This window comes from Lactuca sativa, chromosome 3 (genome assembly GCF_002870075.4).
Source record: "Lactuca sativa cultivar Salinas chromosome 3, Lsat_Salinas_v11, whole genome shotgun sequence".
In the NCBI taxonomy this organism is placed as follows: Eukaryota; Viridiplantae; Streptophyta; class Magnoliopsida; order Asterales; family Asteraceae; genus Lactuca; species Lactuca sativa.
The window spans coordinates 102,731,107-102,754,545 of NC_056625.2; the positions used below are offsets into that span (position 1 = coordinate 102,731,107).

A 23,439-nucleotide genomic window follows, 5' to 3' on the forward strand; every position below is an offset into this window, starting at 1 on the left:
GTAGGCCAAGATACCTAGTGCGGGTCGGCTGTAAGCCGTAGGCACAGAGGCTCGAGAAGAGCGGTTGGGTTAAGGCGACATGCTGACAAACCATGGGTATTCCAGTCCGATGACTAATTGGACATGTTGCATGTTGGCATTCTAGTCCGATGACTGATTAGGCCAAGGTATTCCAGTCTGATGAGTGTGGGTCCGTTATGCATGATAATGCGTTTGTTGTATCGGGTATTTTGGGGGAAACTCACTAAACTTTATGCTTACCCAGTTGTTTATGTTTTCAGGTTATATCGTTGATCGTGGGAAGGCGAATGCGTGACTGTACACATTTATCAATAGTATTGAGGATTCCGTGTTTTTTATATTACTCTTATTTTTTATAAATGTATTTTGGAATAAACGTTTTTTTTAATAATAAATTTATAATCAGAGACTTTTGCCTTATTTAAAAATGAAATTTTTTTGTCGTGAAAATAAAACGTTACATATAAACATCAACAACCTCGCACACTTCATCAATGATTGTATCATATTCATAAGTACTGAATTAGTACAAAAACAAAAAATGACGTATTTTGAAAAAAAAAAATATTAAGTACTAAATGTGTGCAAAAATATTAAGAACTAAATGTATACAAAATGAGAAATATATTACTCTATTAAGTCATTTTTTCCAACTAACCTGGAGTTCCCGGTCATAAAGACTGAATGTGTACTGTTTAACAAGTTAAGGGAAAACGTGGACGAAAAAAAAAAACTCAGTGACCAAGTGTGTACAAATCGAAAAATATTACCCTTTTAAGTCATTATCCCTTATTTACTCTATGTTATTGTATTTATATATCTATATATGGTTAGGTTCATATGAGACGAGTTAATTTTATGAGACCATAAGACCACTTTTTTCTAGTGAAATATCTAATATTCTAGTGTTTATAAAAATTAAATATTTTTAATATTCTAAAACAATAATTTTAATATATTTTAAATATTCTAAAACATATAATGTCAGAATATACTGCATATTCTATTTTTAGGAACATTAGAATATTATAATATTTCACTAAAAAAATTTGATCTCACGGTCTCACAAAATTATGTTAGTCTCAAATATATATATATATATATATATATATATATATATATATATATATATATATATATATATATATATATATATATATATATTGAAATCTTATTCGGTCTCACAAAATTATGTTAGTCTCAAATATATATATATATATATATATATATATATATATATATATATATATATATATATATATATATATATTGAAATCTTATTCGGTCAAGCCCCGATTAATTTTTGCCAAACCAATTAAAGTTGCCTTTTAACCGGCAAACCGAACTGGATACCTAATGAGTTAGAACTCGAAAACCGAATAAGGTTCAATTTAAAACCGGATAATGCTCAAAAAAATGTGTGAGACAAATACATTCCAAACATTCTAACTTTTTCACTGATTTGCGATAAAATTATCAAATGAAAAGTGTAGCAAACAGTATAACTATTCCCATAATAAACAACTAGTATAAGGAAAAGATAGAAAAATAAGTTATTGTTATCAATCTATCATATCATCAAGAACAACTTTACATAAAGGAAAAGTAGTCAACCACCATGAGAGAGAGTTATTACTATTAAGTATTAACAATGGCAACATACAAACCTTATGTAACAAACTATTTCTCATATAAATTATATAATCAAATCAACTTTCCATCCACTGAGAAGGTGGAGGGCTTGTTTTTGTCTTCTCTGGACCTGCAACCAAATTTCCATTTCTACCCTTCATCAACAACACATAATCACAACTGTCAAATTCCATATTTGCCCTTTACACAACACATACCATGAATTCCTCGCATCTCAACTTCACGCAGTTCTTGGACAAGTGCACAGCAGCAGCACATGACATGTGATAGAAAGTCATCACACCACCCACCCTATCAACCATAACAATTAAATTCCAAATTAATTAAAATAATAATTAAATATCATAAATTTTAATAAATACATACTGTGATATTCAGAGTCTTCCTCAGCTTTCTCCTAATGCAACAGGTGTAGCAGCAACATGATAATATTAGAGAATAAGCCATAAGCTCATTACATGCCTCTCCTGAAGCTGCTCAATTCATTAGATTAAATTATAAAAGACATTTTTACCCTTGTTATGTTATGTTGTTAAAATAAAATGTTAAAAGCATCTTCTTTATTCTTACTCATGTGTCTGTTTGTTGCCACAGATGCAATCTTTGAAAACGTCCCACATGGAAAGAAGAATGTCCTCATGCCTACACGTATCAATACAAAAAATAAAAATAAAGTATTTTTATATTTTGAATTTTGATATAAAGATAATGAAAAAAAGTTTAGAAAATGAGAAAACATAATAAACATACACATCTTAGGCTCTGAACAACACCCAAGTAGATCTGAATGCCATTCTTGATGTCCATATGGAACTAAAGACATGCTTCTGCAACACCACTTGACTAAATGACCATTTTACCCTTACATTCCAAAACCCAAATTATCAAATTATGAAAAATGAAAACCAACCTTGAAGTTGAGTGTTGCTTTGTATTTGTATTTGTATTTGTATTTGAATCACTTTCATCTTGAACTTGTTTATTGGTGTTGTTAACATCTGGATATTGAGGCTCTATTCTCTTTTTTGGTGAATCTTGTTGATGTTGAGAATTTGAAGCAACAACTTGAGTGACTTCAATCAGATGTTGAATTACTTCACATTGTCCAACATCTAAATTAGCTTGTGATCTTTGTAATTCCATATGAAGCTTTTCATTTTCCTTCTGAATAACCTCCTTGAAGGGTAAATTCGGGTAGCTACATGAAAGTGTTTTCTTCAAAACTGCAGTATCAGTATGTGAAGGATCAGGCTTCATGATAACATCTTGCACTTTTCTATCTTCATCATCCAATGTGTATTCCCTTTGATCCATTTCAATGTACTCCAATCTTTCCTGAAACAAAATATAATAACTGTCTTAAAAAATTGTAAAAGAAATTAGAATTTAGAACAAGATGAAGTTTAGTTTATGTACTCTGACTCGAGCATTATCAACAAGAGTGATGAGTGGGATAATCTTTAAGTATCGATCAATCTCATTTTGTGCTTTTCTGAATTGATAAACAATATTCCATCCCATTGCAAGTAAGTAGAGATAGCTTCGATCTTGACAACTGTTGACTAAAATGTAGGATCTTCTTAATGCATCTTCAAGTTGTTCTAAAGGCTCACGTGTTTCTGGATACTTTTTGAGCTCACTGATTTTGAGTTGTTGTAGAAGATTTCCAATCAATTTCAAATGCATTGCAAATTGTTTGCAGTTTTTCTTGTGTAATCGAGCTGTGGTAGCAGCTTGAACAATCATCCCTATTAGCTTCACTGCATCTAAACCTGTAAGTTGGGCTACATTTGCAATGTCTCCAAAATGATCCCATGCTGCAGCCATTGAAGATTCTTCAAACTGATTCCCAAAACCCTAAATTTCTTCACTTGTTATGTTTCTCAATTCACTGATTCATGAAGCGCATTCCAAATAGAAATAGGTTCGATTGTTTCTTTTGTGGAAACTTAAAAGGATCTTCGAGAAATGGAATTGAATTCAAAGATCCTCAATAGCAGAATCTGGTAAAGATTGAAATTAGTCAGTATTTTATTGCAGAATGATAGTGAAAAGGAAATGAGCGACACGAGATCTCAGAGATTCTCTGTTAGCTTTCGCTTTCTTTATCTGATAAAGTTGAAAGGATTGACTAAAAAGGAACAAATAGTAAAAATACATACAGCGTATATCGGTAATTTACAGTCTTCTACTAGAAGAAACTCTAAAAAAACAAGTAGATCAACGAAAAAAAAACATGATAAATTATAATAAAAAGAACAGCGCCTAATCATTTAAAAGAAGAGAATTTTTCAGATTCAATTAAAGTTGACCTTAATCGGAACAGATGCAATTTGAAAGAACAATTGGCATGCATATTAAACCGTATTCACCGACAATTAACACACACTAGAGTGTGAAAGTAAACGAAATAGTAAACGAAGTAGCAAAAATCAGAATGTTGGATAGATATATGTATTTTTACCTTTGGTGTTCAATCTCTTAGGGTTCATTGAGGAATTTGCTAGCTTTTTTTGCTGGATACAATGTGTGTAGTTGTTTGGTGAGCATTGAAGCAGATACAACGAGCATGCATTTATTTGCTGGATTGGTTAGTCAAAACACAGACGAATTTTGTCTTCTTCTATTTCCTGATTCTTCTTCCTCATGATAGATGATTTCAGAGCATTTTGGAAGAAATTGAACCTTCTCTTTTTCTCTCTCTCTAAAACAGTGGGGAGTTGGGTTCGGTGTCGTTTGTCTCTGCTCTAGCAATGTGTGTGTGTGTGTGTGTGAGAGAGAGAGAGAGAGAGAGGGTAAAGAAACAGTGACAGAGAAGCAAAGTTGTAAAATATTAGGATGGATAGTGTGTTTGCCTATTTCACAAAATTGCATTTGATGCCCCTAATATTTTGTTAGATTGCATATGAAGACAAATCTAACCCAAATAGGTACAATCAACCCTTTACAAATCTAAAAATGGTTGTACTATTCTTTTTCAACCATATTTACTTATTTTTACATATTAACCAAAAAACTAGTATTTGTTATTTGATAGTTAAAAAAATACCTGAAAAATTAACTTATAAAAAATAATATATGAAAAAAAAACTAGTTGGCAACCTAACTAGAATATATAAAATGACATAAAAAATAATGTTTGTTAAAACTAATTGTTAACTGAAAAACTAGTTGTTAGAAGAATATGTTTTTTATAATTAATTAAACATAAATTTTGAAAAAAAAATCTTAAAAAACTATTATGATTAGCTTTTTTAAAAATAATTTATAAGCTACTTTTTTTTGTTTGTCAGACAATTTAACAAAACTCAAAAAATAAATTAAGTTATCAACTAGTTGTGATGCACTAAAACACATACTTTACAAATAGTTAAATAATATATCAAATTAGATGCATAAACATGGACATGTGATAAAAATTTAGATGGAGAGTGATAATATTTAATTGGACACAAAACAAAAGGTTTATACATTTAACATATATTTTGACCTAATTTAAAAAAAAAACAGCCATATTAATAGTTGTTAACAAAAATAAATAAATCATTTTTATAGATAAAAAATATAAGTTATCACGTTTTGAATTTTGATATTTTATGTTTAAAAAATAATATAAAAGATGTTGATTGTGAAAAAAAAAACCTAAAAAAATCAAAAATTACATCCTTTTGTTGTTGGGGGAGCTTTAAGATAAACACATGTAGACACGCGTTGCCGCCCTCCTCAACCTATCTTCGACCTTTGTTTCCTTCATCCCGTCTCTTCCATCGTTTTCTTATCTCCTCCTAATTTTCTTTGTTTTTGTCTTCTTGAATTATTGTTTCCAATTAACTGTTAGGTTGGCCGAGGTATGGAGGCAATATCACACGTAGGAACTGACACAAAGGGGGTTTCTACGAGTGAAAATCACCCCAAGTTAAGGAATAAGTATAAGGAGTGGTTCACAAGGTTGTTACCGACACATCAACGTCACATCAACTCCACTACATCCTTAGTCATTATAAGAAATACTTATAAGAGAGAGATTGTGAATATTTGTGACTCGACTCATTTGACTTCACAACCACAATGTTCTTACTTAACTTTGGGGTGGTGTTCACCATGAGGTGGCATTGCTACATAATACTTACGCTCATTGTTACGGGAGTACTCATTATAGACTTATCATAAGTGTCTTGTGGAGTGAGGGTTTCCATGATCGTTCATAGAGAGAGATAAACTTTTCTTTTTTTCCATCTCGTTTTCTCTCTCTTTCTCTCTCTCTCTCTCTCTCTCAAGAACAAGGGTGTTTGATTTCGAAGAAAATGTGTATCTCTCTCTCTCACTCTCAAGAACAAGAGTGTTTGATTTTGAAGAAAATCTCTCTCTCTCTCTCTCTCTCTCTCTCTCTCTCTCTCTCTCTCTCTCTCTCTCTCTCTCTCTCTCTCTCTCTCTCTCTCTCTCTCTCTCTCTCTCTCTCTCTCTTTCTTATTGGAACTTCACTAGTAAATATCATTTTCAAAAGCTAGTAGGTGTATTATAAATGGTTTAATAATCAACCCTTTACCTTTATGTAAAAGATAAAAATAATGGTAAGTGGTGACTAGGCTTGAGGAGGACACATATGTAATTGGTTTCCACTTGCATTTGAATTTTGAAAAAAGTGTAAAAATGGTCTCTGTGTTTGTCAATATTATCTCATTTTGGTCCAAAAATATTTTATGGTGCAAAAGTAGTCCAATTTGGATAATTATGCATTTTTGGTCCAAAAATGTTAACTTTAACAATTTTGTTGTTAACTTTTTCAAAATGATAATTTTATCCTTATGTATCATTTCTGCATCTCTTACTTTTTAATTTTAATCAATTATATATTAATAAATATTAATTTATTGGATTACTAATTACATTTAGTTAATTATTTTCTAATTTCTTTTTTAATAGATTATTTATGCAAGTGATCACCAGCCTAGCTGGTTATGATGCATCCTGGGTTATAAGTCTCAGCGGGTGAGGTCAAAAGTTCGATTCTTGGCTGAACACATTTGGGGGATTTTCCCTGGATTGGCGTGGGTTCAATTCTTCGTTCCCTTTAGTGGTGAGTTGTAACATCCCAAAATTCAAGGCTAAAAATTTCATTTTTAAATAATATATTACATAAAACCATCAGTACAAAAACATTCATTATAATATTTCATGACAAACCAAGGTGTCGGTAATCAAAACATATTATCATAAAACCATATCAGAGTGTAATCCCCAAGATCTCATGTGCGGAAAACATAGTGTGATGCGCTGCGATCGAGCCGACTCCTTTTCTTAAAAACAAAACACCTGAAACCAAAACTGAAAACTGTAAGCACGAAGCTTAGTGAGTTCCCTAGATACCACATACCATACAAACCAACTGATCCATACATGCCATACAAAGCCAAGAACCATACATGACCAACATATCCATAATCAAGTAAGGTGTTATGTGCCAAACATAGTCTTGCTAAGGTGCTATGTGTCAAACATAATCTTGCCATTATGCCACGGGCCGCACGTGGTCTTCCTGGTCAAGCCTGGGGCCACTCCCTAGGTCTTACAGACAAGTGCCAAGGGCCACCCCCTGGTCTTTTATGCAAGTATCACAAAGACAACCGTACATACTACTCTACTTGGCTAATCAACATATAATGTGCCAGGAGCCAGCTCCTAGTCTTTCATATATAATAGCATACAATGCGCCAGGAGCCACCTCCTGGTCTTTCATACATATTACCTAGGGTTAACCCCCGGGTCTTCCTACAATACATAATAACATACTATATGCCAGAAGCCACCTCCTGGTCTTTCATGCATAATGCCTAGGGCTAACCCCCGGGTCTTCTTATCATACATAAACTAAATGGGTCGGCATTGGTGCCTTAGACCCATACAAACAGTGAGGAGACTCACCTCGCACTGCTGAACTTTGCTGATGATCTTCTGGCTGCTGACCGACAACTCTCTGAGTCGCTGCTCCACTAGCTCCACTGGTTACTAATATCAACATAACACTTAGTTCCAAACTGAATTCTAGAAGTCAAACTAAGTCAACTCTGGTCAAATCCCTGGTCAAAGTCAACCTTCCAGTTAACTCGACTCGCCGAGTCAACCCATAGACTCGCCGAGTTCTTAAACTCAGAAACTCTCAAAATACTACTCAACTCGCCGAGTCACCCCAAGACTCGTCGAGTTCAACGATCTCTGAGTCTCATCCTGTCCAACTCACTGAGTCACCACTCAACTCACTGATCTGTGGCTTAACCAGAAGAGGTTAGTGTTTCGCAACCTGACTCGCCGAGTCCATGACAATCTTCAACAGACTCGTCGAGTAGTTCTTACAACTCGTCGAGTCCATGCCCATCTTCATCCAACTCGCCGATTTCACCCATGTGACTCATCGAGTCGCTTCAGTTCTTAATCCATACAGTGGCTTTTCGAGCCATGCAGGGGCCCCAATTCATAGATCCACTCTTCCCAAGTCTATTCCTCACGTAAAGTTGCAAACTTTACGTGAAACCAAAGAGTTATGGGCTTAAAACACTCTAGGGCTAGGGTTTGTGACAAAGGGGCTTCACCAACAACTTATTGACTTCAGCTTTAAGACATTCTGGACCATCACAACCCTAGATCTAAAGTATCAACCTCATATCTAAGTCCCAAACCCGAAATAGATCTCAATCTTACCAAAATGGCCCCAAAATCTCATTCAAGAATAGATCTAATTGCAATAAAGCCAGAGCAACAGCTTATTACCTCAAGGATGACCTCCCACTGAAGAATAATCCAACTCTCTACAAAGCCCCTTGCTCCAAGCTTCTTGATCTTCAATCTCTCATCACAAAATCCCTTATCTAAGCTCCAAATTACTCCCAAGGACTCTCACTCACGATTTAGGGTTTCTGGATCTCAATAGGGGAGTAGAGAGGCTAGGGAAGGGATGTGATGTTCTTTAAATAGGGCACAACCCCCGGGATTAGGGTTTTCCTCATCCAGACCAGACTCGCCGAGTCCACTAGCCGACTCGCCGAGTTGGTCACTTACTCCTCGACCTGGATCTCGCTCGGACTCGTCGAGTTCCACCCTGGACTCGACAAGTTGATCCCTTTGACTTAGGGTTTTTTTTCCTTTCCTTTCTTGGTCTTTCTGATTATAGGTGTTACATGAGTGGCGCCCCTCTTGGTGGCCCGTCAGGCATTCCTGATCCATCGGGTTGGGTTATCCTCTATCTATTTGTCGGTTCAAAAAAAATAGATTATTTATCTTTTTTGAATTATTATATATTAATTAATATTATTTAAATATATAACATTATTATATTAAAAACTATTACTTTATCGGATTATTAATTTCTTTTTTATTAGATTAATTCTTTTTTATTGGGTTATAAGTTACTAATAAAAATGATTTTTGATATATAATACTTATATATTAATAATAATTATTTTAACGGATTACTATTTTTAATTGTTTTTAAATTTTTTCTTTATTATTTTAAATAAAAAAAAACCAAAGAAAATCACACCCAACAACATCTCCTAATTTATTATAAATATTTGGAAGATAACATATTTTTGACAACACCACCACCATCACTCAATCTGGTAGTGGTGGGATGAATGAGATTTTTTTTAAATAAATTAGAAAGGTGGTGGTGTTGTCCAAAAATAAAAAAGAAATTAGTCCAAACAATATGATGATGGTCGTGCGATCAATAACTTAGGAGTATGTGCGATGGGGGAGACGTATAATGTTGAAAAAGAGTCGGACTATTACGTCATATTACAAGAAGTCTTAGAGATTGAGTATTATGACAACAGACCCTCGACTGTTGTATTGTTTAATTGTATATGGTTTGATAACAAAGACGGTGTAATATTCATCAAAACAACTTAATTGATGTCAAGCCTATCTCTCGACTTCAAATTGACGACCTTTTTATTTGTCATCACAGAACAAGTGTTTATACACCATACCCTTCAGTGGACAGTTATCAAGACAAAACCAAGAGAGGTACTTAAAGTCATTGAAGCTGAAATGGAAGCAGACAAATCTTTCAGGTTGAAGAGCGGTTTGAGTCACCCTTTTACTATAACTCGTGCGAAACGACTGCGCCTAACCTCAACTACAAAGACGTATGAACAAATATCTAATGACGAGAATGAGGGATCCTGGGAGGAAGGCGAAGAAGAGGAAGATTTTAAAGATATAGATGATGGAAATGGGTTGTTTTATTTAGACAATTAATTTCTTTTAGTTATTTTTTTTAATTTCATTTTATATTGGAGTAATTCTTTTTTTTTAGATAACACCACCACCATCAAAAAATTATTTTTAAAAAAATCTCACCTATCCCAAGCACTGCCAAATTAGGTAATGGTGATGGTGTTATCTAAAAAAAGTAATTATTAATAAATTATATATTAAAATATAATTGTTAATAAATTATAATACAATAAAAAAAGTAATTTAATAAAAAAGAAATTATAACTCAATAAAGTAATATTTTTTAATATATAAATATTATATAATGAAAATAATACTTATTAATAAATAATAATACAATAAAATAAAAATAAACCTTTAAAAAAGAAATTAAAAAATAATTAACTAAATATAAACTCATAATACAATAAACAAATATTTTTTTAATATATAAATACTATATATTAAAAATAATATTTATTAATATATAATAATATAATAAAAAAATAATCTAATAAAAAAATTAAAAAGAATTAATGTATAATAATTGAATAAAATTTAAATAAAGAGATGCATAAATAGTCTTTGTAGTTTGGTTGTAGAATAGTCACTAAGGGTAAATTTAATATTTAAAAAAAGTTAACAGTCAAACTGTTAAAGTTAATATTTTTGGACACAAAATATATAAAGCCTTCTGGTATGGTCATCACGAAAGCTTCCGTGGTCTATGTGGTCACTAACCACAAATGTGAACACCGTCCCATAGTGTTAGTGGTGGAACACTTTCGTGGTCATGTGTGGTGAGGAGCACGGATCATCACACCCAATCAGTTTCATTCTCTCTTTATTACTCTCTGTCTCTCTCTCTACCTTTTTCCATCTCTCTCTACAATTTAACTAATTAAAAAAAAATTATTTTAATAATCAAAAAATAAGAGGGATGTAATGGTGAATATCCCAACTTTTTAGTGGTGATAATGTATGACTCACCACTATAATGGTTAGTGGTGGGTATAATCAATGACCTAAGGTATCAAAAAATGGACCATTTTTACAATACAAAACATCTAAATCAACTACTATTCAAAATGTATGTATAATTAAAAAGGGATGTATTCAAGATAAAGATAAATTATTTATATTAGTGGGTATTTTCTCTAAATCGTTGTAACCATTTTATAAATATATATTCAAACAATCTCTTAGTTCGATAACTTGTGGGGTCTTTTTAGATATATGGCATAAATATATACTATTGTGCAATGTGACAAGATAATGCATATAGTGTTTGATCACTTTGATGCGTGTGTGTATCTACCTAAAAGCCCTTTCGAGTTTCAATGTTGGATTACTATATTTTACGGATCGCGTGCTTAGTGCACAGGATGATTTTAATGGGAGAGCACCTTTTCCAGAGCCATTATTTCCAAATCCAGATTGATGAACAATTGTCCATTCATAATTTACACACTAGTAGATTTTTACTACTTCAGTTTTTCGTGATAATATTTTGGTGGCCGAGTGTATGATTTAAACGAATGTTATCTCGGAAAATAATCTATTAATGTGTCTATAGATTAATTTGTAATATTTTTATATATTGAGTACCGAAAATCTTCGAAAAGTGCTAAAATTTTAGTTTGATTTGTGATAAAGTCTCAAACTAAATTTTACTTACAGAAAAGTACAGAATATACATTAAAACTTCGAAAAAAACCATTTTCGACCGGTTTCGCAAATTTAGTCGGTATTCTGTCTTTTTTCGTTAGGTTGTTTAAAATTTTGGGACTTTTCCAGAAACTATCTGATAACCAAAATATTGAGACTTTTCTGAAAATTATCATAGAATTAATGAATATTATTATTAACAAATCATTTATAAACAAAACAAATATTTTTATTACAAAAAGAAAATACACTTGTTGCTAATTTCTAGGAATAAATTGGTGGTCCAAGTACTCTTTTATTGCTTATTGACCACATCAAACTATTTACGTTGATCTTGTGCATCGTTGTGGGTATAATGGTAAGATGTACTAAGTGAGTGTTCCTCTAATGTTGGTGTTCCTCTTATGTTGTTTAACGTAACGATTACCTAACATCCATACCTGACATGGTAACAAACATAGGCTAGAACATATCTATCAAATGTGAAAAAGTAAATCGTGAATGATAGTTTATATGGAAACAGGTGTAGCGTGATTATTTATTTAAATTGTCATTAAAAGTTTATTTTTCACTAGGTGTGTAATTTGATGGTTGTTACCGAATAATGTATGGAGGTTAGGTGGTATTTAGGTTAAAGAACATAATGAAAGATCTATATGTTCATGAATCATTACATAATGATATTTCCTAATAACATGTGATCTTATAGCATCACACCTAATAGAAAGTAGACACGTATTGATTGTGTATTAATAAATATTATCAACTCTTGTATTTCATTGAAGAAACATACATAGTACATCTCATTATGACATACACAACGATACATAGAAGGAACATAAGGAGATTGAAGTGGTCAACAAACAATAAACCTAGTCGACCATTCTATTCTTAGAAATTAGAAACAAATGTATTTCTTTTGTTTATAATAAAAAAAATCTGTTATGTTTATAAATGATTTGTTAATAATAATATCCATTGATTCCATAGTAATTTACAAAAAAGTCTTAATATTTTGGTTATCGGGTAATTTTCAAAAAAGTCCTAATATTTTGAGTTAACTAACGAAAAATGACAAAATACCGGCTAAATCTACGAAACCGGCCAAAAAGGGTTTTCGATGTTTTGGCCGGTATTTTGTGTTTTTCTATAAACAAAATTTAGTTTAAGACTAAAATTTTAGGATTTTTATGAAAATTTCCCTATTGAGTACAATTATATGTATTGTAATATTTGTGATAATGGTATGACGAAGTTTTTAAACTTAAATATAGGAAAATATATAGAAAAGTCTCAAACTTTTGGGAAAAGTTTCAATAAAATTCTAAAAAAAAAAATTTAACAGAAAAATTTCGAGTATTTAATATTTTGCCAAAATTAACAAAAAAAACCTTTTTTTTATATTTGAACAGGAAACGACAGATTGTGTGATTTTTTTCAAAATAATAAATCTTTTATGTTAAAAAAATTTAGGACTTTTTGAATCTTTTCTCAAAGTTTGAGACTTTTCTGTAGATTTCCCCTTAAATATATGTAGTGTAATGGATGTGACATTGTGTCTATAACTTAAGAGACTAAATTTATATAGATCTATAACTTACCCAAAAGGTGTAATTGATAAATTAAACATCCAATAATGATACAAACATATTAGTGGAATATAAATTGGTTCATCTTCCCTTCTAACATAAATTCTCTCTCTATATAAACACCATAATCTTGGGTGTGTCATACATCTATCAGATTGATTAATAAGACATCATTACGAGAAGTAAGAAAGAATCATAAATCATCATCTTCGAGATCAAGGGGAGAATATCCCATTCATGTAAGTATTTTCTTCATTACATTTAAGGTTTGTCATGTTTACGTTGAATTGATTATGTGACTATGCCTATAAATTTAAGATGTTATGTTTATGTTGAGGTTCACATTATAAGAGAAAGGGCTACGGATCAATACAAATAAAAGAGAGTATCATTTGTGTAACTTTAGTAGGGAGGCAAATAAGGAAGGAGTAGATGCATGTATAGGGAGCAAGCTCTTCCACTACAAGAGATCTTTAAGTATCTAGGGTCTTGTAACACCCATAAAAAAATCATGCCAAATTTAAACTTTTCAAAACGTTTCAAAACCATTAATCATTACAAAATTTGTTTTCAAAATAGTATAATATCATAATATCCTAGAAACTAAGTCATAAACATGAGGAGTTGTACGATCACGCCTTTGCATTCCCGCGATCACCTGATGTAACTGAAACTGTAAGCCCAAAGCTTAGTGAGTTCCTCCAAAATACTCATACACACAATAATACACATATAATCACAAACAACATACTATAGGTCCAGTCAACCATCGGGTTGGAATACCCCAGGCCCTCAACCATCCGGTTGGAATGCTAACATAATATGGAATACCCCAGGCCCACAACCAATAGGTTGGGACGCCCACATACTACGAGTCCAATCATCCTTGGGATGGAGTACTTACGGCCCACAACCATCGGGTTGGAATGCCCAGGTCTATTGGCTTTCGCACAAAGCAGATAAGCCTCAACCATCAATCAAACATGCACAGATAACAGATAACCAACTAACAATCTATACACAGACAAACCGATCTAACCGATCATAACCGCATATAACATCCTATCTGCCAGGATACTGATCTAACGGATCATACAATACTCAAGCATATTACATATCCGGATAACAATCCAAAAGGGTCGGCCTTGGTGCCTTAGACCCTTGAGTATAGTGAGGAAACTCACCTCGCAAATGTCGATCTCAACTGATGAACCGAACTCCCGAATCGTTGACTCCCCAAAAATCCCAAACTATCCAATAATTAATATTAAGTCAATAAATGGGAATATAAATCTTGACAAGAGTCCTACAACTATTCATAGTCCATTTTGCCTCTTTCCCAAATTTGGGCAAAGGCCTAATGCCAAACCATGATCCACAAGTCTACATATGCAAGGACCATTATTGGCCCAATTTTCCAAATTTGACCCAACTCCCTATTTGGGCCTTATTCCAAGATCCATATTCAAAACTAGCCCAAAACACCATTATTAAGAAAGCCCAGCAAGGCCTAAGTCCAATTAGTCCAAAAGGTGGCCCAATCCCGAAGCCCAACTCGCAAAAGCCTAACAGGGGGCGTACGCTGGGTGTACCCTTCTAGTACGCGGGGCGTACTCCATCTCGCGTTGACTGGAAAACGAGGCCGATGACTCGGTACGCGGGGCGTACGCGAGTCTGCACCAAAACTCTGTTAAGTGCTTAATGGCTTAAGCACTTAAGCCCATATTTCAGATCCATCGACCAAAAGTGTCTTAGAATCATAAAGTCTCGAACTTTATCACTTTGGACGTCCAGAAATCTCTTAATCCATGGTCTTAATCCATTAAGACCTTTCTACTACATGCATGGAACATCTTAAGCCATTGGGACCTCATTTTTATCACTTAGGACCTCTTCAAGAGTCTAGAAGCACAGTTTATTTCGTCCAAATCATATCATGCACTAACTTGGGACTTTTGCGACAAGAAATGGTTCCTTAAAGCTAAAATGGCAATATCTATAACATACATGCATACAGTTTGAAGCTTTTTAGGTTCTGGAGCTTCTAGGGCACCAAACAACTTCAGATCTACTAGCTTGTTCTTTTTCTCCAACTCCTTGATGCAACACTTTCTTCTCCAACTACTCAAAATACACTTTATAAGCTCACACACTCAAGGAAATGATTAGGTTTTGGGGAAAACGACTCTAAACAGTGGAGTCTAAGGTAAGAGAGGGTTATGAGCTCATAAGGTTGTTTATATAGCACTCAAACCCTAGATATTAGGGTTTCCACCTAACGTGAGTACGCCCAGCGTACTAGGGTGCGCCTAGTACGCTCAGCGTACCTTATAAACGCTTAGTGTACTCTCTTGATTCCCAAAGTTGCAACTTTATCCCTTAGGCTTCTCAGGGTTCGACTCCTTTAACCCCCAGGGACTACAAATGACAAAATAATAACAAAAGAGAGGATTCGGAAATACCTGCAAAATATCGGGATGTTACAATTCTCCCACGCTTGACCTAGACTTCGTCCATGTGTCATATTCACATAATCGATGAGGTAGGTTAGATTTAATTAATAATAGTCGTACAGTCGGGTCTTGGTAGAAGGCTACTTTCAAAACAGTCGGGTCTTAGTAGAAGGCTACTTTCAAAACAGTCAGGTCTTAGTAGAAGGCTACTTTTAAAAGTTAGGACCATAATGCTAGTCTTATGATTCCTTAATGTATACACCATAGGATACATATATACCAATAGGATCCGACAGCTAATAGGATGTGTGCTCTCCACTTCATTTCCTGTCCTTGTTTGGTTGTGGGCTTGGAACGGATTCACCCAATCTATTATCCACCCGATTCTATATATATTTATGCTTAGTATACATTAAGTCATCATAAGGGTACCAGGTATGGATCAGGTTATAGGACACAGAGTCAAAGCACAACTTTTCTAGTACAAAACATACTTTTCAAAGTCATTACTTTTGGTATACAAAACTAGACATTTCCCAGATAAGGGCTTAATCCATTTTATTAAGCCAGTACATTTTTTAAAGACTTTAGGTGAGTAACTCTATAACACATTAGTTTATACACCATGTTTATATATAAAACTAATATCTAATAGATAGTTAAATGAGTGTTTTCCGCCTTACTTCATGTCCTCGTTGGGTTGTGGACTTAGGGCAGATTCGCCCAATTAACTTTCTACCCGATATCAGATTATATATAGCAGTATAAACAAAACTATTATAAAAGTAGTCACCGTGGTCAATATTTTACTATAAGAAATATAAAGGAACCATTACAAATAACTCCATGAGTAACAAGTGATTACACCAGTGTTATATATGACAACGATCTAACAACCAATGGAATGTGTGCTATCCGCCTTACTTTCTGTTCCCCGTTGGGTTGTGAGCTTAGGGCAGATGCGCACAATCGATTATATATAAATTGTACCCACTTAGTACTCATCGAAAGGCTTGTAGTGTCATTTTACTTAACTTTCATTCAAGTAGGAAATATATGATTCTAGAGGAACAGGCGAACTTTCAAAATAGAACTTACAACTTACATCACTTGTACATATACATTTTCAACCACATTTTACAGCTTACTCACATCACTAAAATCTTATGAACTCACCAGCTTAATTGTTGATCAACTCTTTCAAATAACTTGTATTCTCAAGAAATTATTAGACAGGTGCTCGTGCTGGGGATTTAGAAGATGAAGCATTACAGCTTCAAGTCTTGTTTTGTTATTTATGTATGAATTCTATGTTTTGCGAACACACATTGTAAACACTTTCTTTTGAAATGAAATGGTTGTTTATTACTTTCTTACCATATACATATCTTGTGATACTTGACATGACGCCCTCCACCCCAGAACGTTTCCGCCGTTCCGGTTTTGGGGTGTGACACTACCAGTAGGAGCGTGGACAGGGTTCCATGACTCATCAATAGCAGGACAAGGGCGAGGCCCAAGATAGGCGAGGCCTTAGGACAGGATTCTTTAGTATATGTTTAGCTTATGTGTTGTGATATGTTTATGTGTTAGTATATGTTAGCAGGCGAGGCCCAGTGTCAGGCGAGGCCTAAGTGAAACAGATCTGTATCTGAGCGAGGCTCGAAGCCAGGCGGGGCCTGGAGCGGTGAGGCCGTTGTAGCGGGCGAGGCCCGGAATAGCGGGCATGGCCCAATATGTGCAGTATGTGTTTAAGCAAGGTATGTGGTAGGTTGGGGGAACTCACTAAGCTTCGTGCTTACGGTTTTCAGTTTTGGTTTCAGGTACATCCGGTAGCGGAGGGAAGAGCTCGGGGTGATCGCATGGCACACACTATTGATTAGTCAGCCTAGGATGTTTACTCTGATAATGAAAATATGTTTTGGAAATGATACTTTGAATTCATGTTATGACTTATGATATGTTTTTATGAATATGGCTTTGGTAATGATTTAAAGAAAAAATTTTGGTTCGGATTTTTGGGACGTTACATGTTGTGTGTCTGACGGAGCTCCTCCGGAAGATCCAGTCTGTATGCAACCTTGCCAACCCTGGCAATAACCCGAAATGGTCCAATGTATCGGGGACCCAACTTTCCCCTCTTTTTGAAGCGAATCACACCATTCCAGGGTGAAACCTTCAGTAATACCATGTCACCCACCTGGAATTCCAACTCAGATCAACGTCTATCGGCGTAACTCTTTTGCCGACTCTGAGCGGTCTGCAGTCGCTGTCTAATCTGCTGAATCTTCTCGGTAGTTTGCAAGACTACCTCCGTCTGTCCTATCACTCTGTGACCAACCTCACCCCAACAGACCGGGGTGCGACATCTCCGCCCATACAACTACTCAAAAGGTGGGGCACCAACACTAGAATGATAGTTGTTGTTGTAGGCGAACTCTGCAAGGGGTAGGTGGGAATCCCAGCTCCTACCGAAATCGATGACACAAGCCCTCAATATGTCCTCGAGGGTCTTTATAGTCTGTTCACTCTGGCCGTCGGTCTGCGGATGATATGTTGTGCTAAAATGCAGCCGAGTGCCCAGATCCTCGTGGAACTTCTGCCAGAAGCGGGAGGTAAATCTAACATCCTGGTAGGAAACAATGGAGACCGGAACTCCGTGGCGAGCAACGATCTTGCGGACATACATGTCGGCCAGCCTCTCGATCGATGAGCTCTCCCGTATGGCCAGGAAATGGGCACTATTGGTCAATCGATCCACGATAACCCATATAGCATCGAATCCCTTCATCGTCCTCAGCAACTTGGTAATGAAGTCCATCATGATCTGTTCCCATTTCCACATGGGAATCTCTAGAGGCTACAGCTTGGCATGCGGCCTCTGATGCTCGGCCTTAACCATCGTGTAGGTCAAGCATCTCTCGACATACCAAGCGATTTCTCGCTTCATGCACATCCACCAGTAGCTCAAACTCAAATCTCGTTACATCTTAGTGGCTCCTAGGTGGATAGAGAAGTGAGACTTATGAGCCTCCTCCATAACTGTCTGTCTAACCCCTCAAGACATCGAGACCCATACCCGACCGCATCGGGTCAACAACCCCCGGCTATCCTGCACAAATCGGGCATTCTCGCCCCTGATCCTCTCCAGCTTCCAGTTATCTTGATATGTTATATGCTCGAGTATCGTATGATATGTAGATCAATATCCTTGTAGATAGGATGTTATTATGCTGTTATGATCTGTTAGATTAGCATCCTGGTAGATAGGATGATATTATGCTATTTTGATCTATTAGATTGGTATCCTGGTAGATAGGATGTTATTATGTTGTTATGATCATTTAGATCGGGTTGTCTATCGATAGACTGTTATGTGATTATCTGATATATGTGCACATGTTTGATTAATGGTTGAGGATTATCTGCTTTATGCGAGAGCCACCAGACCTGGGCATTCCAACCCATTGGTTGTGGGTCGTGAGTATTCCATCCCAAGGATGAGTGGACTTGTAGTATGTGGGTATTCCAACCCAATGGTTGTAGGCTGAGGGTATATCATCCTGAAGATGAATGGACCCATAGTATGTTGGCAATCCAACCCGATGGTTGAGGGCCTGGGGTATTCCAAGTCGACGGTTAATTGGGCCCATAGTATGTTGTTATTATATGTGTGTTACTTGTTGTGCGATTATTTTAGGGGAACTCACTAAGCTTCGGGCTGTCACACCCCCAAACCAGACGGTGGAAACATCCGAGGGCTCGTGTGACTAACAATTGAATTATTATCACAATGAATATACATGAACATAACACACTCATCACAAACATTACATATAACAACCAACATTGTTCACATCAAGTACATTGTTATAAATTACATAAATTCAAAGTATTAATTGTACGATGAGTGATGTTACACAAAATAAATCCCTACACTCAAAAATCTTCCTGCTTAACGATTACTTGAGAATACAAGTTATTTTGAAAACGGTCAACATATATAATGTTGGTGAGTTCATAAGTATGTTTGAATAAAAGTCTTTGTATCTTTCGTAAAAACCCATAAAATCCGATATTTTCTGTAAAATGTCTGAAAATGATGTGAAAATCAAGTATATATGCATGTGTGAATTTCATAGTTGTAATATAATTGAATGCAGTTTAGATTTCTTTGTATTGTAAGTAAGTGATAATTGTATATTAATATTTTGTAACATCCAGGAATTCAGGTATATCTCTTTGATCCTTTTCTTTCCTTAAGTTGTCAAAATTAGTCCTTGAAATAAATTTTTGGCCTTTGAGTACGTTGGGCGTAAGGGAGAGTACGTTGCGCGTACTCATGAGCGTATTCTTGACGCGGAGTTTACCCAGTATGCTGGGCGTACCATAGTGTACGCTGGGCATACTAGGTTCAGATGGAAACCCTAATTGTGGGGGTGAGCCCTATATAAGGAACATTATGGCCTCACTTTCAGCCACCATTTCCAGAGAGCAAAACCCTAAGTGTGCCCTAAACCTTGTTTTATAGCTTGTGTGAGTTGAGCTTGGAAGTGTTCTTGTATGCTTTTGAAGAGAAGGAGGTGTCATTGAAGGAGCTAGAGTTGGAGGGCAAGCTTTGGATCTGAACTTTCTGAGGTTGGAGCATCATTTGGAGGTAAAAAGCTTGGAGCTTTCTCAATCTTTTTGATTTGTGCATTATGGACCATTTCTAGGGTTTTTGTCCCAAAAGTGGAGACTTTATGAGTAAAGGAGCTCCATAGACCTTGATTTGTCCATATTCAATGTATAAAGTGTTATAGCTCCATAAAAATCCAATCTTGGACGTTAAGAGTGAGCCATGCATGAGATATGAGCTCTTTAGTGAAGGAAGTGTTGTGTTTTGGAAGATAATGACCTTTACAGCCATGCAAAGGCATAAAGTCCTTGACTTTATGGATTAGGAGGCTGTAGGGAGTCTAGATCTGTATTTTGAGCCAAGGTCTTAACTAATTAAGACCATAAGTGAGATAATAGTGAAACTGGGACGTACGCTGAGCGTAAATCCCAGTACGCGGGGCGTAGGGTTTAAACAACCAGATATCAGTGTAGTAGTCGAGTACGCCCAACGTAGGGATCTGGTACGCGTCGCGTACTCCTTAGGGTTGACTTTTGTTGACTTTTAGGGTTTAGTCAACAAATGTACTTTTGGACCGTTGAAGGGGTAGAATGGTCTTTTACCCTTCTGAGTGAGCATAGAAAGGGATTAATCTAGCCTTTGAGAGCCTTTATTAAATAGAGATATTTTATGTATGTGAATAGGCGGAGGCTAGATCAGTGTTTCGAGTTCGAGATCAGTCGAGTTACCCGAGGTGAGTCTTCTCACCATACATTACCTAGGAAGTAAATGATGATTACTTTGTGCCAAACTACACTAGAAAGTAACTGGTGATTTAATGGTTAGCATTTTGTGTCGCTCCCATTTCCATTGGCACGGGTTTGAATCTCATTGTGTGCATATGTCCACTTTTTACTTCTGTTTTCAGTTTTGAAAATAGACCCTTTTTATTTATTTTTTTTTTCCTTTTTTAAAGTTTTAGCCCAATTGTTTCTTATGAAATTCATTTTTTTTAACTTAATTGGTATTTTTTTTAAATGTAATTTTTTAAGATTTTGTTTTTTTCAGAAATTTGTATTTTTTCCATTGTTTTGTAAACATTTTTTTACACTTTAACAAACCACTTCCAAAAAAAATCAATAGAAATTGCAAAACCACTTCCAAAAATTTCAATAGAAATTGTTCCGCAACAACGTATGTATATATTATTTGACAGTCGTGGACCGTGTACTTTACTAGAGGGTTTCCTTAGTGACAATCGGGTATTGGTTCTAGCTTTGGGGGTTGGTTTTGTTAATGTTATGTTGCCTCTATTGATACTTGTTAATCTCCTAATATTGTGCCTCTAATTTCCTCCAACTGGATAATAAATTTTTTTTTTTCACATCCTTTCATGCTTTCCAATCAAATACAACTTAAATGTAAAAGCTATTATGTCTTATCCAATCGCAACAAACATCAATAACAAACATAAACGTAACAACATATACAACCAAAAAAACTTCCCATTGCCTAGCATGGGCTTTTGTCTAATTTTTATTAAAAAATAAAATAAAATAAATAGTGATTTGTCTCTACACAATACAAATCGACACCAATATTGATTTCTTGTATATATTTTTGATAAAAAAAACTACATTTAATTTTTTATTAAGTGGCAAAAAAAAGTATGATACGATTGTGTTGTGTCTTGGAAAAAAAAAAGACATAATAATTTCTAATAGAAAAATCAAAAATGGAGTTGGATTTGTTTTAAATGTAGATAACCTAAATGAGTCAAGATCATTGTTTTGAAAACAAGACTAGACCGGCCGGTTGAACCGGTTCAACCGGGAATCAATATCAAATCCGGTTCAAAATGCCCTAAAAACCGATTGTTTGGCAAACTGTAAGAAAACGACGGTTTTAAATAAACCGGTACTTGTTTAACCAAAAAAAACGTTTTTTTCAAAATGAAGACAGTCGGCCACTTGACTAGTTAGTACCTGTGGGTTCCTTTTAATAAGAAGACAAAGATTTGTTTTGCCAACCTTACTTCTTTCCCTCCTATTTATTAGGCTACTAGGTGTAAAACTCATGTATTGAATGAGTTCATTTAAAAGAAAAATTAAATATGAAATTCTAAACATTTATAAGTTTGAATTTATAAGAAAAAGTAGAAAAATATTGAATTATTAAAAATAATGTGTTTTTTTTTCTTTTTTTAAATTTAAACAAATAATTTAGATAAATAAACAAAAGAAACTTTAGTTTAGAAAATTTGAAGTTAGAAGGAAATAAATTAATAAAATTGATATGCAATTATTATTACATTTATTGTAATTATTACATTTAAATATTATGTTGAAATTTGATAAAAATGAAAAAAAAATCACAAAATTTCATGTGGAATAAAATTAATTGAAAATAACCAGAAAATGATATATGACCAAATCAATAAGAGTGTGACATGTGTCAAATAGTTATTTATTTATTAGGAAGGATGTTTTTCTTTTCTTTCTTTCATCTAATCGATGTGGGACTGGAAAAAAAAGACTTCACAGTTAGAAATGAGGTTCTTTGGCTTGTCTCTTATTAAAAAAATATCGTCACATAAAAAATAGAGTAAATAATAATGTTTATTACTCCCCCTCGAATATGATATATATATATATATATATATATATATATATTGGGTTAAGTTATGATGCGGATGGTAAATATTGTGTGGATGTAGGAGTGAATGTGGATCAAGAGTTTAAAATACATATTCTAATAGAATACAAATTCTGACAAAATACATATTTTGATTAAATGAACATTTTGAACAATAACAAAATTTTGAATCATGAGTTGAAAAATAACAACATTCTTAAAGAATAATCATCTGTTATTAATATTATTGAAGAATCTAAGGTCAAAATATAAACAAAATAACAATTTTTACTGTCACATTCTATAAGATTACATTGTTATTTTTTTATTTTTTTTTCGCGTTTTATAAGAATACATGTTTTATAGTAAGTCATTCTTGAAAAAATCTTCATTCTATAAGAATACAGTGTCATTCGTCAAAGAATCTTCATTCTCATTCTTGTTTCATGTTGTTATATTTTGACATTTTGATGTTGTAAATCTCAATTATCATGAAATTGTCTTAGTTTCTATCCATCATTGTTACTTTGTTATATTCTAAGTGGTCCTGAAACAAAACATATACAAATAATGAAGTTGAAGAATATAAATACATACAACTTGTGGCCTC

At 34.3% G+C, this 23,439-nt stretch overlaps 1 protein-coding gene across 1 annotated transcript; it reads right to left on the reverse strand.

The window, feature by feature from the left end:
- Nucleotides 1-1,562: 1,562 nt before the first annotated feature.
- On the reverse strand, nucleotides 1,563-4,516 carry LOC111915454 (protein MID1-COMPLEMENTING ACTIVITY 1). Its single transcript, XM_023911113.3, has 8 exons — nucleotides 4,139-4,516; nucleotides 3,091-3,677; nucleotides 2,585-3,009; nucleotides 2,425-2,501; nucleotides 2,245-2,316; nucleotides 2,041-2,147; nucleotides 1,872-1,965; nucleotides 1,563-1,783 (listed from the first exon to the last, which is right to left on the reverse strand). Exons 2-8 carry the CDS (start codon nucleotides 3,499-3,501, stop codon nucleotides 1,731-1,733), a joined length of 1,239 nt encoding a protein of 412 aa, XP_023766881.1. The 5' UTR covers nucleotides 3,502-3,677; nucleotides 4,139-4,516; the 3' UTR covers nucleotides 1,563-1,730.
- Nucleotides 4,517-23,439: the final 18,923 nt, after the last annotated feature.

Excerpts from the sequence above, each read along its gene's own strand:
- LOC111915454 (XM_023911113.3), bottom strand. The coding sequence starts at position 3,501 with ATGGCTGCAGCATGGGATCATTTTGGAGACATTGCAAATGTAGCCCAA. Across the intron at positions 3,010-3,090 it reads TTGATAATGCTCGAGTCAGA|GAAAGATTGGAGTACATTGA; the intron begins GTACATAAACTA and ends ATTTTGTTTCAG. Across the intron at positions 1,784-1,871 it reads TGAGATGCGAGGAATTCATG|GTCCAGAGAAGACAAAAACA; the intron begins GTATGTGTTGTG and ends ATTTGGTTGCAG.